Below are 19,040 nucleotides of genomic sequence, written 5' to 3'. Positions count from 1 at the left end.
CGAGTCTTGGGTGTTCATTGGAAGGACTGATGTTGAAGCTGAAACTTCAATACTTTGGCCACCTGATGTGAAGAGCCGACTCTGATGCTGGCAAAGATTGAGGGCAGGAAGAGAAGGGGACAACAGAGGACGAGATGGTTGGATGGCATCACTGATTCAATGGACATGGGTTTGGGTGGACTCTGGGAATTGGTGATGGACAGGGAGACCTAGCATACTACAGTTCATGGGGTTGCAAAGAGTCGGACACGACTGAGCAACTGAACTGAACTGAACATTTAACACACATTGGATTCTTTAATTTAGATAGGCCAGCTGCTCCAGCCATTCAATAGTGTAAGAAACAGAAAAGTGAGGGAAGTAAGATGCAAAGGAACAAGAGTGCCGGCATTACAGATACATAAGTAATGTCCAATAGCAAGAAGTGAAAACACAGAAAGTCATAGACTGCCACTGACAGTGGCTGTAGACCACAGGATAAGAATGCAGGCTAGGAAGCAGGTTTAGCTAACTACTACTTTTGTGACCTCAGACTCTTCACTGCACTGTTTCCTTATTTTTAAGGGTAATATCAACTGGAGAAGGCAATGGCACTCAACTCCAGTACTCTTGCCTGGAAAATCCCATGGATGGAGGAGCCTGGTAGGCTGCAGTCCATAGGGTCGCTAAGAGTCGGACACGACTGAGCGACTTCCCTTTCACTTTTCACTTTCATGCATTGGAGAAGGAAATGGCAACCCACTCCAGTGTTCTTGCCTGGAGAATCCCAGGGATGGGGTAGCCTGGTGGGCTGCCATCTATGGGGTCACGCAGAGTCAGACACGACTGAAGCGACTTAGCAAAAAATGCAAATCAACTATGAAACAGGGTTGTGATGAGGATTAAATGAGTTGACACTTGCAGAGTATTTAAAACAAAGTAGGTGACACATACTAAGTGCTATGTTAAGTGTTTGTTAAATAAGCAAAGTAATGTTTTGCTTTACCTTCATTACCTTGGTTTTATGAATGCAGTGAGGTTTCAGTGAAATGTCTTTTAATACGAACCCATTTCACCTTTATGAATGTTAGAATAAGTGATGCTGTCAAAAATAGCAATGCTGAAAATGTATAGATGTCCCCTCTTTGGTAGAATCATATTGGAGAACATTCTATTTATGACTGGAATAACTCCATTTCTTATTGATCACAAACAATGTGATCCAGTAAACTATAATTTCAGGGCAAATAGATCTCTTGATACTAGAAATTATTCATAGTAATTTTTTTGGCTGTGCTGGCTGTTCTTACCTCCAGTTGCAGTGAGCAGGGACTACTCTGTAGTTGTGGTGTGCAGGCTTCTCATTGCAGTGACCTCTCGTCACAGAGCATGGGCTTGAATGCCCCTGGGATTCAGCAGTTGTGGCTCCCGGGCTCCAGAGCATAGGCCCAAAAGCTCTGGCACATGGGGCTTAGTTGCTCAATGACATGTGGGATCTTCCCGGACCAGGCATTGAACCTGTGTCTCCTGCAATGGCAGGCAGATTCTTTATACTGAACCACTGGGAAAACCCGTTTTTTTAAAAAAATCATATCCAAATATTTTGATAATCCATAAAGATGTGGTATGTTGCATATTATCACATCATTTTCCACTGTACTATGATCTTGCCTAGTAGAAATACATACGAAATGGAAATAATTGTTGGGAGTGATTAAAAATGAATTGATAACTATCCGTTTTTCATACCTTTATATTAAAAAGACAAATGTGAACTAAGAGGGGCTCCCCTGGTGGTTCAGGGTAAAGAATCTATCTGCTAATGCAGGAGACACAGGTTTGATCCCTGATCTGGAAAGATTCCACATGCTACTGAGCACCTACACCCATGCACCACAACTACTGAGCCTAGGCTCTAGAGCTCGAGAGCCACAACTGCTGAAGCCCACATGCCCTAACGCCTGTGATCCACAAAGAGGCCACAGCATTAAGAAGCCTGTGCACTACAACTAGAGAGCAGACCCTGCTAGCTGCAGCTAAAGAAAAGCCCGCATAGCAAGGAAGATGCAGCACAGTCAAAATAAATACATAAAATAGAACAAAAAAGAAACTAACAGAAAATGTACTTCTATTTGCCTTTTTTTCCTTATGGTGACTAAGGCAAAGTGAGTCTGGATGTTTTCATGGGTGTGTGCTCTCTTTCTAAAATGTGGATTAATTCCCAGCATTTCAGGGTATAAGCAACAGCTTTCCAACAGTGTTGACAATGGACATCTGGCCGCCCTTCTGGCTCTGAAATGAAACTTCAAACCCTATGGCAGGCAATGTGTGAAGACACTAGATCAAAAAAAAAAAATAAATTTAAAATAGTTAGGATTTTATGACATCTTTGAAAAGCTGCAGTACTTTGATGATTTACTTCCACTATTTTGAAATATAATGAGTAATTTCCCAGGAAATAAAACTGACCAAAAAATGGGAAGGGAGACATCTATTCAGAGAATCTCCAACTTAACAAAATACCATGAAATCCTTCATGGCATGAATGAAAAAATCACTAAATATGGTCTCCAAAAGCAAAAATAAGTATGATGAGGAAAACATATGTATCTCCTCCTACCCACAAGCATTCCCGCTTCCTCTGATGGAGGACAGATTCACTGGTTCACCCTACTTCAGCGGCTCTGACAGCAGTGTACCACACTTGGACCTTAATATTCATAATTTACCTCCTGAGTCTTTGTTCAAACATATCGGCAGTGAAGTAAAGACTTTATTAGCATAACATTTCTTTTCATACCAAATAATTACATGAGATGTGAGTTAAGATCCCTTTGTTGGGAAGATCCCCTGGAGGAGGGCATGGTAACCCACTCTAACATTCTTGCCTGGAGAATGCCATGGACAGAGGAGCCTGGCAGGTTATAGTCAGACACGACTCAAGCAACTTAGCACCCACAATAATACTGAGGATCTGCAATTTATACTGCTTTTCCAGAAATCTGGGGTAAATATCACCTTTACTGCCCACCTGCAGCTATCCCACAGATAAGTCTTCCTCCATATAAGATTAATAACTGCTCCACACATTTATAATGTCCAGCCTAGCACTGAGTAGGCAAGTATGGGTGCAAATGTGCCTAAGAAGATGCCTTTTGATGTTTTCTAGAAACAAAGTTCATAATAACTATTATTGTTTGCATTACTTTTTGATTCACTGATACCTAAATATAATAAGGAGTACCGTATTCATTCACATCCTTACATTTATACTGGTTGTGACAATGTCTCAAGGTCTCACATCATAAATAAGAATGAGCAGTGCTTCTATCTTGGGCACACTTATTCCTAATGTATACTTATCCACACTATGTGTGGTGTTGATCACATGCTTTCTGTGTGTCTGACTGTCTCTAACACCAGGGATACAGCACTAAACAAAATAAACATCATGCTTTTATTAAGCATATTCTATTTGGGGAAAGAGGGACACGACTGAGCAACTATGCACTGCACAATGCAGATATATTAAAATATTTTAACTGTTTCAGAAAAGTGTGGTTACTTCTAGAACTAAATTGGAATAAAAATTAGGATGTGTATAATTTATGAACCCAAAGAGCTTAAAAAAACTTTGTACATGGAATAATGGTTAATAATTGAAACAGTCATCATTTTCCTTAGTATCAATCTTTTCCTAGGAGAACTAACTTTTTCTATTAGTGAAAAGTGCCATTTCAAATTATTCATGTTTCTTACAAGATTTTCATTATTGGCTGAATGTGACCCGTTTTTGTGTGTGTGTGTGTGTTTTTTTAAGCTAAACCATGAACAAAAAACTAGCACCCAGTATGTGTGGTATACAGGTAAATGACTCAGCAGTTGAAGAAAACTGTACCACCAGAACTTCTGTTCCAACTCAGCAGTTGAAGAAAACTGTACCACCAGAACTTCTGTTCCAGATTAGGTAGCAAACACTGAAGCATGTGACAAGTATTTGCTCTCATTAAAAAGAGATTACAATCATAATCAGCAATAATGGACCTAATCACGGGATGGCACCCTACTCTTATCTGGACATTCCTCCTAGTGCTTGTCATGTGCTTTGACTTTTTGATGGCCAGGAAGTTATACTGTACATACAATCTTAGCCTCAAGTAGAAGAAAAAAAAAAAACACACAATTGACAAAATGCTAATCTCTACTACAATATATCTCAGGGCCATGGGAAGGTCAGCTATTAAAAGAACCAAAATATTTAGCTTCATGGCGCCAGATTATTGAAGTAGCTTTTTATTTCCTCATTAATGCTCACACAAGGATTTATGAAAATTTGCTAATCTATTAGAACAGTGAGTTGATGCTGACTCTGAAGCTAGAGAAAGGCCACTAGCTCAGGAATGTGGACCGCCTCCAGAAAGAGAAGCCAGCAAAAAACAGGGACTGCAGCCTCCCAGCCACTTAGAACTGAAAGCTCCCCAAAACTCAATGAGCCTGGAAGCAAGAACTCAGGCCGACACCTTGGTTTTGACCTTGTGAGACCTGAAGAAGAGAAACCAGCTGAGCCTACACAGTTCTCATAGAACAATGAGATAGCAAGTATGTGATGTTTTAAGCCACTATATTTCTGGTAATGTGTCACAGCAGCAGTAGCAATCTCACACATTCCCAGCTAGAGATGACTAGACTGAAACAGAGACATTCATTAACTTTTCCATGTTCATACAACTACCAAGCAGCCAAGCTGCAACTCAAATCCTGGCAGTCTGACCTCAGAGCATAGGCTCTGATCAGCGCATGCCTACAAAGCTCACTTATGAGTATGACTATCACACAGAACCTAGCACACTGTCTCAAATATGTCAATATTTAAATGTTTCTTGAATCAACAAATAAATAAGCAGAACTGGTGAGGAGTAGTAGGAAACTACTACTGGGAGTAGGAATCTCCATTCATTTACAATCAAATATAACATCTTAGGTCCTGGGGTATATGTGGGGAACAGCATTTTAATAAAAGACTCTTAAGAATTTCTGGGCACAAAATGCTTCATAAAACAACTAAGAATAAACAAAACACAAATTCTGTTTCTTTCTAAACATGCAGAAGAATGGGGAAAATCATGATAAAATGCCAGCTATCCTGGATTAGACTCGGTTTTACCTCTGCATTTTATTTCTCGTGAGTGGAACCATGTCTTTTTAGAGTGATGAGAAGTTTATATACATAATTCTATCTTATGATTAATGGAATTGGTATTTTTCCATGTGAAAGGAGAAGTTATATTTTTACAGCTCTCTTGCAACCCTTGCCCATGACAAAGTTCTCAAATCCTCACACAAATTTCTCAAAGGGCGGAATGATAAAGTAACTAATAAAAATTAATAAATGACAACCTGTTCTTAGACGTTATTAATAAAACTACAAATCTTATCTTTCTGATTAGCTCCTGCAAGATGTAGAGTTATGTTTATTGCCAAATTAGCCTGTATCTAGATTGACACTGCCACTCCCAGAATGGACCTGCATGTGAAAGCAAAGGCAAAGGGTGCAGGAAAAACAAGAACTAGATGATGCTTTACATTTCAGTCCTATAGCCAAAAACTAATGCTCAGTGACACCAAGTAGTACATCAGCAAATCTATGCTGCAGACATTCACTGAATGCCTGTCAGTGGAGATGAAGACATCAATTAAAAACATAGCAAGCATTTAAATAATCTATCCATATAGCAAAACTGGGAGCTCACATCTAGGCTAAATGTGAGACACAAGGGTGTAACAGCTGAAGATTTTGTTTATAATGTAGGAATGTCTATACACCAGAGAATGGGAAAAGCTATCATTCTAATATAGGAGGGGCAGCCTCCCACAATGACACTAATCTTCAAAACTGCTGGCAATATTGCTGCCAATAAAACTTGGCTTTCTCCATAAAGCTAGTGCTATCGTAAGTGGGCAAAGTACAGTAAGTATGTAGTTTCAGTGCAAATCGTGTTACTACTATTCTACCTAATCCCCACTACTGAGCCAGCTGACACTATTGCTCAGCTGTAAGTGGACTGGACTTATTTGATGTCCTGTGACTTAAACCATTACCCAGAGTTATTTAAGGTTGTTTTGGATGTCCCCTTCTTCCCCTGAAGTCTTCAAATTGTTTATAGACTCAGTGTAAAAGCTGACTATGCTCACGGGCTCAGCAAAGCAAGGGTTCAGGACAGAGCTTAACACGGTTCAGGTAGAGCTGCAGGTGGCTAGCAAGCTGGTCACTTGGCATTGCTTCAAACCAATACAATTTAAACAATAAACAAATTTTCAGTATTTTATGAATTGATTCTATTGATACAGGTTGTTTTACCTTTTTTTTTTTAGTAAGTCCTTTGTTGGCTATTCTCTCTTTCCCTCTTCCAGCTCAATCTAAATAAGACTTCTTCATGAAAGCATTCATGAAGAGTGCAGAATTTATTGAAGATTTCACTCAGTTTGTGATAATTTATTCCAACTCCCCCCCAACAGGCATTATTTTCATGGCCCTGGAGCTTCTGGATCTCTCTTTTTCCCCTTCAAGCCTATAATTTTCATGTTATTATAAAACTCCAATGCCTGTACTATGAGAATAATGAAAATGAAAAACACAGACAATAACAGGTATTGTTGATGGTGTAAAGAAATTGAAACTTGCATTAATTGCTGATGAGAATGCAAAATAGTACAGCTACTTTGGAAAATTGTTTCTTAAAATGTTAAAGTCACCATTTGGCTCAGTAGTTTCACTCCTAGATAGATACTCAAGAGAAATGAACACATATGTCCATATAAGAACTTGTACATAAATGTTCATAGCAGCATTATTCCTATGAGCCAACAGGTGAAAACAACCCAAATGCCCATCAATTAATGAATGAATAAATACAGTGTAGTATAGTCGTTCAATGGAGAAGGCAATGGCACCCCACTCTAGTACTCTTGCCTGGAAAATCCCATGGACAGAGGAGCCTGGTGGGCTGCAGTCCATGGGGTCGCTAAGAGTCGGACACAACTGAGTGACTTAGCAGCAGCAGCAGCAGCATAGTCGTTCAATAGAATACTGCTGCTGCTGCTGCTGCTAAGTCGCTTCAGTCGTGTCCGACTCTATGCGACCCCATTGATGGCAGCCCACCAGGCTCCCCTGTCCCTGGGTTTCTCCAGGCAAGAACACTGGAGTGGGCTGCCATTTCCTTCTCCAATGCATGAAAGTGAAAAGTGAAAGTGAAGTCGCTGAGTCTTGTCCGACTCTTAGCGACCCCATGGACTGTGGCCCACCAGGCTCCTCCATCCATGGGATTCTCTAGGCAAGAGTGCTGGAGTTGGGTGCCATTGCCACAAAGGAACAACACACTGATTTATGTTCCAAGATGGATGAATTTTGAAACTTATGCTAAGTGAAAGAGGACAGTCACAAAAGACAATATATTGTGTGATTCCATTTATAAGAAATGGCCATAAGAGACAAACCTGTATAGATGGAAAGTAGATTAGTGTTTGCCTACGACTAGTAGGAGAAGAGGGGGGAAGTTGGGAAGGAATGGGGAGTATATGCTAATAGGCTTGGAGTTTCTTTTGGAATGATAAAAATATTTTAAAACCCGATAGTAGTGATGACTGCCCTCTCTGAATACATTAAATACCACTTTAAATTGTACACGTTAAAAAGGTCAGTTTTATGGTATGTACATTGTATCTCAAGAAAAAAATAAGGCAATTCTGTTGACTTTAAAATCCAGTGTAGGAAAAAGTCAGAAGAGAACTTTCCATTAAAGATGAGTTTATCTACTTTTCCTCTTCATATCTCACTAAGATGACAGGAATTTTTTAAGGTGTAAGCCATCAAGGATAAAGAGAACACAGCTGAAAAGACAAGAGTAAACCAAGGATTTCAGCAAATTTACATACACGCACATTCACAACACATACATACCTCAAGACCAGTTGTTCTAATGCAGAATAATTTTGCTCAGTCTTGACCTTTCCAAATTTGCATAATCCCACGCATTACTTAACATTATCTCACAGTGTCAAAGGCCATTAAGAGGAAAATATTTATATGTACTCAGTAAACCAAAGATCATCTAGCTATTAGGATCTACAACCTTAGAGATCATAGGGAATTATAAATAAGAAAGGCTTTTTTTCCTGTCATGTGGATCTGGATGGAAGCAGGACTAACTGGAATATCATAAAAATGTATAAAGTCATGTGTGGAAACCTGCGTTTCCTGGCACCACGTTTTCGATTTATTCCAGTAGAGGTTTCACACATCTGAGTGACTGGCAGCTTGGGCAGATGGCAATGCTTTAATTCTGCTCTGTATTTAGGTCTTTACCCAGGACAAAATGCATAATTTATATATTTAGCACTGCTTATAGAAAACCTAAAAGGCACACTCTGAAAATGCAAAGGGCTTAGACTTGGAGTTTAATATAATGATTGTTTTTCATAGAAACGTTTCTATGAAAAATGTGTGAGTTTAAGAATTTTGAAAGGAAAGGAACTTCTCAGTAAGAAGGAATGAACCTAGGGAAGGAAATATTTCATTTTTCCTATGGTGCTCTTACTACCCAAGAGGTAATGACTTAATAACTAGTACATTATAATTTGCAAGGCAAAACCATTCAGCTCACATCAAACAATGCCAGTGACACTATGATATAGAATAGACAAAGGACAGCCTTAACTCAAACTTATCTAGTGAATTCCTCACGTAAGGAAAAAAAAATAGTGCAAGGCTCAAGCCCCAAGTCAGCAAATGAAATAAGCTTTCTTTACAATCAGGCATTATGCTGATTAAGATAGTGTTACTAGGGTGGTTTTCTTACGAAAAACAGATGCAATCTAAATTATCAAAGCTCATAAGCTAAAATTCAGAGGCACTTAACTCTCACACATTGTTTACACAGCTGCTATTATAAAATTCTCCCCATTTAAAATCAAGCATGGGATGGGTGAAAGGTAAAGGAGAATGTCCATTTAAAGAAACAAACTGATCACATATTCTTCCCAAAACCCTATTTAAATGACAGTAAAATGATGCTTAAAAAGTGTAAGCACCCATGGGCAAAAAAAGAACAGCAGAGAAGACAGAAGGAGAGGAGATTTCAAAGCCATTTGGAAGTGAATGCAAGTGACTGAAAACAGACAGACTGCATGCAAGCCTGTCAAGCTTCAGGCAGCCTCCACCACCCCAGCACCCAGGCAAGCGAGCCAGCAGGCAAGAGTGCTGAGGCTTAGGCTCTGCATGGCATCAGTGAATTCTTGGACATCTGAAACAGCTAAGGTCTACAGTGAGGAAACAGCAGAAAACGGGAAGATGAGTGAAAATGTGCCAATAAATAACAGGCCCATTAGCATACTTCCCATCTCCCTCCCACTCCTGCTCAAGGAACTCAATAGCTGAAGAGAAAAATATGCCCACATACTGACATTTGTGGTTCCCCAATGAAACAGCTAGAGTTTCCTCTATCCCCACCATCTAATCCTCCTGAAGTGAAGCACACCAGTAGACAAGCCCACTGGTCCACGTACAAAATGCTGCTCCTAAATCTCGACAGCCAAAGATCCTCATATGTTTGAGTAAAGAGAGAAAAAGAAATCCCGCAAACAGAAATATAGGGGGGAAGAAAACCAAACCAAAGCCACATAAACAAACATCCCCAAAAGCCTTATTTGTATCTCAGAAAGAAGAACACAGTGCAATAAAACAAAGTACTTCGAAAAAAAATAGAGCATGAATATGTTCAATATTAAAGTCAAAGGCTAAAATTTTAAAATAAGGTCAGAAAATAAAATTTATTAAATTTCACAGAAAACAGAATTTAAAGACGATAATCAAACCTCTACAGGAACAATAAAAGATAATACAGGTACATTTCCAAGACCAAAAGACAATATTTTCCAGGCTGAAGGGATCTGCTGAGTGTCCAACACAATAGAGAGAAAAGACTGCCAGGAAGGGCAGGTCTGGGAAGACTGGGGAAGGAGGCTCAGGGTGACACCTACTACTGGGGTTTAGATGAGAGAAGAAAAAGGGTCCAAGAGCAATCTCCCCAGAAATAAACAATTGACAAATTATTTGACATTCTGAAAAAAACAGGCAATGGTGGATGCATTGGAGCAATCTAAAAAATGCAGATTATTTTCATTCACACAATTCCCTATAAATCTGAGATATTAACATCAGGCAATACACTTCACACAAGTACACACCCTTACATAGTGCTATAAAGGCATACCTTAATTAAATACGTACAAAAATTATCAGCTAAAATTGTGGTAGAATGATACTGGAGTAAGTAACAATGTAACAAAGCTAATTCTGCACATTTCTTTAGCAGAAACAATGAGATAATATCCGGAAGTAATCAAAATAAAACATTATATTATCAAATGGAAAGAAATATCAAAAGAACAGCTAGACAAATGAAAACTGATTTCCTCTGGGAAAGAAAATTAAGGGCAGCCAAAGCATGTTTAGGGGTTTACTATGTAAATCTTTCCACTTTATTTAATTTTTTAATAAAACCATATGCATATATTAGTCTGACAAAAAGATTTCTTTAAATAAAGGAAAATGTTAAAAGCAATAAGATGATGAATTTTATCAAGTAATAAAATTACTTAAGAATGTGTCACTTCAGTATTTGATTAAAAATGTTACTGACAAACCACCAAACCGATTGTATTAACCATTCATCCCCGCCTCTTCCCTAACACACGCTATGTTCACTGTTGCAATCATGTACCTCTGTTTTCCAAACACCTTTGTTTTTGTAATCCTTTCTTCCTAAAGCACTCACCATTTGTGGTAATTCTACCAGCCCTCCAAAAGTCCCAGTTCAAGGATCACTTCCTTCTTTCATAAACCCTTCTTATCATCTGATTTAGTAAGGATTCCTCCCCTCAAACTCACTCTGTTTTGTATATCCTGGCTTTCTGTGTACCTGTTCTATTCCCCTAATAAACCTGTAAGCTCACTGTTCACAGGACAGTATTCTACTTTTCTATGTGAGCAATAAAATACCAAACAATGCCTTTGCGTGTGTGAATGCTCAGTCGCTCAGTCATGCCCGACTCTTTGAGACCCCATGGACTGTAGCCTGCCAGGCTCCTCTTGTTCATGGGATATTCCAGGCAAGAATTCTGGAGTGGGTTGCCTTTTCCTCCTCCAGGGAATCTTCCTGATCCAGGGATCGAACCCATGTCTCCTGCAGCTCCTGCATTAGCAGGTGGATTCTTTACCACTGAGCCAACTGGGAAGCAACAATGCCTTTACCTCAATTTATAATTAAAAAAATTTTAATCACTGATTTCATATAAAGGAGTCCGGTACTATTTGTAACATGCAATATTTGCAGGCTCACACTTTCATTAAAATTATATAAAACATTTCAAAAAATAAAAATTGATAATTGATAGCTATTCCAAAAATATTCCTGATGAATTTCTGGAAGATTTGGTCCATTTTGTGTGATTTACCAGGCGGAACAACAACCAAAAGTTCAAGCAGTTTCAATTAATCTGGGCAAGAATTTTGAAATCTTCATTTAACTCCAAACTGGAACTCACTTTCCCCCCTTTCCTTCCTCCTCCTTAATCATTAGGCAGGTAGGTACATTCACTCTTCTGTGACTTTGGTAATTTTTTTTATTTAGGAAACAGGGACATTAGAATAAAGGGACTAATTTTAAGGTTAAAAGTTAAAAACTTGAAGGAAATCACACTAAATGGTTCATCTTTATATAATCAAGAAACCAAGGGGTGGGAGCAAGAGCTGAGGATAAACTGATACATAAGCATGGGGATGGAAGGTTGCATTTAAACTACGGGTGCCTGTGTCTCATCTCTAGAGATGATGATTTAGTTTGTCTAGGATGTAGTGATCTCTGGGATTTTTCAAAGCTTCCCAGACAATTCTTACGGGTTGCCACAATTGAGAAGCACAACTTAACATTTATTAAATATATGGTACCAACACTGTTCTAATTGCTTCAGTGGATAAATCAGTATCCAAAACAAGCTCAGGAAGTGCACTCCATAGTAGTAAAACTATGTGTGGTGGTTTTTACAGTGTCCACAAAGTCTGACACTTCTTCCTTCAAAAGATGGTGCCCAATTCCTCTCTTCTTGAATATGCTCCTAATGAATATAATGTAGTACAAGTGATGCTATTTGATTTCTGGGGCTAGGTCACAGAAAGGATGGCTTCCATAGCTCCTGATGTGCTCACACTCTGGGGGAAGCCAGCTACATGTTATGAGAACACTCAAGTAGCCATCAGGAAATGCTCACAGAGAAAGGAACTGAGGCGTCTCACCAAGAGCCAGCACTACACTGTCAGCCATGTGAACAAACCACCCTGGAAGCAGATCTCCCAGCTCCAGTCAAGCCTTCAGATAACTGCAGCCCTTTGACAACTCTTGAGAGCAACTTCCTGACAGAAAATACATGTTTAATGTAGTTTTCAGACAACTGTTAGGTAGCAATAGATACCTAATATACTAAGACACAGAAAGGTTAAGTAATCGTCCATACTAATGCAGCTGGCAGCAGGCACACTAGTCAGAATGGACCCAGAGCCCATGCTCTAAACCTCAGGCTGTAATATCCTCCTCCAAAATGAATCTTATTTTCTCTGTATCTCATTAGAGTTGATGCTGGAATCAAAAGAGATTATATAAATAAAGTAACTTCTAGGTATTACGCAGTGAGTAGTCACTAACTAGCACCTATTATCACAAGAAGGAATAAATTCTTACAGAGAATCAATATTAAAATATAAACAATTTATAGAAAATTATACAAAAAACAAAAACAATACCCAGTAGTATTTTTTAGACAGCTTATCATTTATTTTAAACTCATTCCTTATTCCTATCTCTGCTAGTCATTAAAGATTTCTAAGAAAAAATCATCAGTTCCGTAGTAATTAATGATTTCTATTCTAGACAGTATCTAATTAGCATCCTCTGTAGGCATTTTACTAATTAATTTTTAATAATACATACAGAAAATTGTGATAATTTAAAAAAAAAAAAAAGCAATACTATGGACTGAATTATGTCCCTACAAAGTCACGGGTTAAATGTGACTTATGTGACCTAAACTCCAATATTTGGAAGCAGGACCCTTACAGGGGTAATTAAGGTTACACGAGGTCATAAAGGTGAGGCTCCAAGACCCTCTTCAGATTCAATGCAATCTTATCAAATTACTATGACATTTTTCACAGAACTAGAACAAAAAAGTCTTAAAATCTGTATGGCTAAACAAAAGGCCCCAAATAGCCACAGCAATCTTGAAAAAGAAAAATGGAGCTGGAGAAATCAGGCTCCCTGACCTCAGACTTTATAACAAAGCTACAGTCATTAAAACAGTATGGTATCAGCACAAAAACAGACACATACATCAATGTAACAGAACAGAGAGCCCAGAAATAAACTCACACACTTATCAACTAATCTGTGACAAAAGATGCAAGACTATGTAATGGGAAAGGACAGTTGTTTCAATAACTGGTGCTGGAAATCCATACAGTTATATCTAGAAGAATAAAATCAGATCATTTTCTCACACCATATAAAAAATAAACTCAAATTGATTAAAGACCTAAATCTAAGACCCAAACCATAAAACTCCTGGGAGAAAACATAGGCAAGACACAAACTGCAGCAGTATTGTTTTGGATCTATCTCCTAAAGCAAAGGAAACAAAAGCAAAAATAAACAAATGGGGTCTAATTAAATGTAAAAGCTTCAGCATAGCAAAGGAAACCATTGAAAAAAATGAAAAGACAACCTATTAAATGGGTTAAAATATCTGTATGGATAAAATATGTATGGATAAAATATGTATGGATAAAATATCTGTATGGATAAAATAAAATGGATAAAATATCTGTAAAAGATATGACTAGTAAGGGGTTAACATCCAGAATATATAAATAGCTCATACAATTCATTATCAATAAAAACCAAATCAATTAAAAAATGGGCAAAAAGACCTGAATAGACAGACATTTTTCCAAAGAAGACATACATTTGGCTAACAGGAATATGAAAAGATGTCCAACATCACTCATCATTAGAGAAGTGCAAATCAAAACCACAATATGCTACCACCTCGTACTTGTTAAAATAGCTATCATGAAAAAGACCACAAACAACAAATGTTGCTGAGGATGTGGAGAAAAGGGAAGCCTTGTACAATATTGATGAGAACTGGCGCAACCACTATGAAAACGAGTATAGAGTTTTCTCAAAAAACTAAAAATAGAATTACCATTATGATCCAGCAATTTCACTTCTAGATATACGTATATCCAAAAAAATGTAAACACTAATTTGAAAATATACATGTAGCCCAATGTTCACAGTGGCACTATTTACTATAGCCAAAATATGTAAGCCAACTAAGTGTCCTTTCATAGATATATATATATATATATAGATAGATAGATATAGATATATAGATATAGATATAGATATATCGGAGAAGGCAATGGCACCCCACTCCAGTACTCTTGCTTGGAAAATCCCATGGACAGAGGAGCCTGGTAGGCTGCAGTCCAGGGGGTCACGAAGAGTCGGACATGACTGAGCGACTTCATTTTCACTTTTCACTTTCATGCATTGGAGAAGGAAATGGCAACCCACTCCAGTGTTCTTGCCTAGAGAATCCCAGGGACGGGGGAGCCTGGTAGGCTGCCGTCTGCGGGGTCGCACAGAGTCGGACACGACTGAAGCAACTTAGCATAGCATATATATATATGTGTGTGTGTGTGTGTGTGTGTGTGTGTGTGTGTGTGTGTGTGTGTGTGTATACACACATATCTCAGCCATAAAATAAAATGAAATTTTGACATCTGCAACAACGTGGATGAACTTGGACAATATTATGCTTAGTGAAATAAGTCAGATAGAGAAAGACAAATATTGTCTTATCACTTATACGTGAAATTGAAAAACATAAAACAAATGAATACACATAACAAAACAGAAACAGACTTGGAGAAATAGAGGACATCCCAGTAGCTACCAATGAGAAGAAAGAAGAGATAAGGGGCAAGACAGGTAGGGGTAGGGGATTAAGAGGCACAGATTATTACATATAAAATAAATTAGGTACACAGATATATTGGACAGCACAGGGAATATAGTCAATATTTTATAATAACTTTAAATGAAATATAACATATAAACATTTTGAATTACTATGTTGTACACCTGAAACTAATATAATATTGCAAATGAACGCTACCTCAAAGAAAAACAGATGCTTAAGAACCTCTAAACAATCAATTTTAACTTCAACTATATAAAACAAATACTATTTTAGGACTCAATACTGCTTACGAGAAAGCACACTAGTGACTTTTCAGTCTCAAAGGACACTAAGCAAACACAACTTAATTAATATTCCCTACACAAAATTTAATGCCTCAGTCTTAGTACTTCGATGGCAGTCACTAACTAGTCAGAAAAGAATTTCTTTGGCCCAAAAGCACCAGGGGTTTTAACTATTATGTTATTTATATATTCATATGCCAACAGTCTTAGAAATTATATTTAATAATAGCATTTCATAATTTAGTATTATTTTAGGGTAGAAGGTAAGGATCTAGAATAAGATAGCAAGGTGACAGTAATGGAGGAATTGTAAATATTTAAAATCTGTTAGGTGAAAAATAAAATTGCTTTAATTCCTAGAAGGATTTGGTATACTGACCCTGAAAGAGCTGAAGGAAGCGAGGCTGTAGCGTGGAGGTGATCACACTCTCGGGCAGCTCCCTCAGGAAGAGCTTTAACAGGCTGGCCGCCGCACACACGTCCCCATCTCGCCCTAGCTCCACGGGCACCCCGCTCTCAAACTTCCATCGAAGCTGTTCTACCACCTTGACGTTGCCATTCACCCGGAAAAGGCCTTCCTGGGTGAGTCCTGAAACAGCCAAGATGACACAGAAAATAAACAGAGGTCTCTCACAAATACAAACTCGAAAGAACAGTAACAAATAAACCACAGTATAAACTTTCCTGAATAATTATCAAGCACTGGAAGATTTTCAAAATTTATAAAAATGTTTTCTTAGAATAATACGTTTTCCCATTTACTACATATCAACCCAAAACATCATACATGATTGTTGTGAAAGCTGACCTCTAAAAATAAGGTCAGGACACAACAGACACAGAACACACACTACTCTACAAAGAAATGTAATTAAAAATATAATCTTCTACGGTATACAACAGAAATTTACTCTGGGCTCCATAAACAACTTATCATTTTGAGAACAACTATTTAAAAAAGAATGACATGTATGCAAGAAACTTAACTGTATGTGATTACCTTTGCAATTATTTGATAAAGAACCATTACTTCTTTAGTAATCAATAAATACAAACTGTAAGACTTAGAGACTGCAAAGTAGTTAAGAAAAGATCTTGGCCTTTGGCCTATTGATCTGTGATTATTTGTGTTAGTTGGGCTAAGCAGAGAAGGCTTCCTGGAGAAGCCTCTCGTTTATTGGGGCCCTCTCCAGTGCTCTATCCCTGTTTCTGTACTCTTAATTCTGTATTCTTTCTCTTAAAGAGGGCCACAAAAGGATTAAGCATCACAACCCAAAAAACTTAATTGATCCCTGACAAAGAGAAACCAATATATGAATAGAGAAGCTGAGAGAGGAGAACAGAGAGTAGGTAGGCAGGTGGAAATATGGAGTGTTTATCAGTCATGAGTTAATAAAATGGAAGAAATGGTTAAGTATAAGATAATGCATGTCAAGACAAAGGGCAAAGACTTTATCATAATTTATCAATGGAGCATTAAATGTGTGTTTGACTGTGGCAGACAACATAAACCAGGTTGAAAGAAGACCTAGCTAGCTAAGTAGAGAATGCAGAGGGCAGAGAGCTTGCCTTAGGGTGACTACAGTCTATATAAGGCAGTAAGACAGACACTATGGTGGGAAGGGAATGCAAAGGAAAGAATAAAGATGATTTGGGAACTTGGTGCATACAAAGAAAACAGAGAAGTGGGGAAGACTGAAAAGTAACTTTAATATTTGAAAACTAGGGATTCAGGAAAAAGTACTGTAAAGAATGAGGTGGAGGCGGGGTGTGGTAGAAGGGTGGCAGCTGGTTTGAGGTCGAGGACAATGACTTCCAGCTCAGTGTGCTGGGTTCAAGAAGACAAAGTACCATGAAAGCAAGTGAGTCAGATGGTGGAGGAATGTTGAAAGTGTGAGAAACAATCTAAGAAAAGAGTAACCCACAGACTCTCTTTTTGAGAGTCCAATGGTGAATTTCAGCCAACCACCTAAGCACTGAAGCCTATCTGAATTATTTAGATGGCAGGTGTTTGTTCCTATCAGCCCTGGTTTCTCTCTCTTTCCTCTAACTGTATTTCTCTTTCTAAAGAAAAAGAAAGCTAATTTCATTTACTTTGTAATTTGATAAGACATTCATGAATCCTTTAATTCAGCAAAATACCCTGCAGTATGTTAGGTACCAAAACAAAAAACCAACTATGAGAAAAAAACTTCAAATACCACCAGGATCCTTATGGAATTTGTCATCTGATAAGATGTTTTTGTACTTCTACATATACACATATTATTGGGTTATGAAGAACACAAGTATCAAAAATGGATATGAATTTTAGCTCAATTTTGGCAAAAATTGGTGAAACCAGAGATGATATTAAAAATATTTCACAATTGGTATGGCTAGGCCACCATGTAATAGAGGAGACAGCAGGCAGTTTGTGAGCTAGGCAGCTTCTCGACCGGCCCTAGTGCCTGACCCTCACCTCTTGGTATCCATGCCATGTGGAGTCCCCTCCCCTCCTTGAGTGTGGTCTGGACCTAGTGACTAGCTTCTAAACAAGAGAACGTGATGAGGTTGCAACCTCACTTCTGAGATTAGGTTATAAGACTGTGATGTCTACATTGCTTGCTTGCGTTCTCCCTCTGACTGTTCTTGTTTGCTCACTATGATGAATCAGCTGTTATTTTGTGAGCTCCCTTACAAAAAGGTCCACGTGGTAAGGAAGTGAGGGCAGTTTCTGGACAACAGTCAGTGAGTAACCCAGACCCTCAGGTCAACAGGCCACAAGGAACTGGATCATGCCAACAACCACATGCAGGAGCTTGGAAGTGAACCTTTACCCAGTCGAGTCCTGATATGAATGGTAGCCTCAGCCAACACCATGACTGCAGCCTTAAAAGAGACACTAAAACAGAAGACATAACTAAGCTGTGTCTAAATTTCTAACCCATAGGAACTGTGGGATAATAAACAATTTTAATTCTGAAGATACATAATTTGACAATATAGTCCTCTATCTACCCAGCTCGAGAGCCTGCTTTTGGCCCAGCAAATGCCCCTGGATCTGATTTCACAGTAATTTTCTAGCTTTGACCTGAGGTTCCCTCTTCCAACAAGGATTTTTGACCCTTCCCTCAAATAAATGTACTTTCAGTTATTAAAAAATAACTAGCCAGCTCCAAGAACTGGCTTTAGTCTTAAACATTCCTGATCCCTGTGGACCTTAATAAAGGACAGAGAAGCTACAAATAGAAGTCATCAAAGTCAATGCTTCTAAACCATTTTTTCTGCCCTGACTTCACTTATTTGCAAAACTCTCTTCCCTCAGGAACTTTTCTCACCCAAACAACGCGAAGGATATTTAGTGACTTTTCAATCAGGACATGGTTATTTTACTCTGGCAAAAAGAATCCATATAGTTTTTTGAAGTCCCTTATGAACTTATATACAATACCCATGTGAAACTTACCAGACTATACAGTCTCTAATGTTTCCTATTATAAATTTTTAGGAAATGATTACAACAGAAACGTTCAGAGGGAGGAGATGTTTAGAAAGCTTTATGGAGTTACTCTCGTACATTTGAGATTCTGTCACATTTGATTTCAGGAGATGTAGATTAATCATAATGAAACATCAATTTAATGGATTAGCAATGCCAAAAAATAATGTATACAGCACTGACAGCTACAATTGAAGTAT

General features: G+C 38.2%; 1 protein-coding gene across 6 annotated transcripts in view; it reads right to left on the bottom strand.

Moving 5' to 3' along the window:
- Positions 1-19,040, bottom strand: part of FAM13A (family with sequence similarity 13, member A) — a 338,691-nt gene that overhangs the window by 275,046 nt on the left and 44,605 nt on the right. For all 6 annotated transcript variants that reach the window (XM_010860157.1, XM_010860158.1, XM_010860160.1 and 3 more), the window contains exon 3: positions 15,739-15,948. In XM_010860157.1, coding sequence (XP_010858459.1) covers positions 15,739-15,948 — 210 coding nt within the window. The remainder of the gene's footprint in view (positions 1-15,738; positions 15,949-19,040) is intronic.

Source organism: Bison bison, unplaced genomic scaffold, assembly GCF_000754665.1.
Source record: "Bison bison bison isolate TAMUID 2011002044 unplaced genomic scaffold, Bison_UMD1.0 scf7180017864464, whole genome shotgun sequence".
NCBI classification, from domain to species: Eukaryota; Metazoa; Chordata; class Mammalia; order Artiodactyla; family Bovidae; genus Bison; species Bison bison.
The sequence above is the reverse complement of the archived record's forward strand: the minus strand, read 5'-3'. Positions and strand labels throughout refer to the sequence as shown.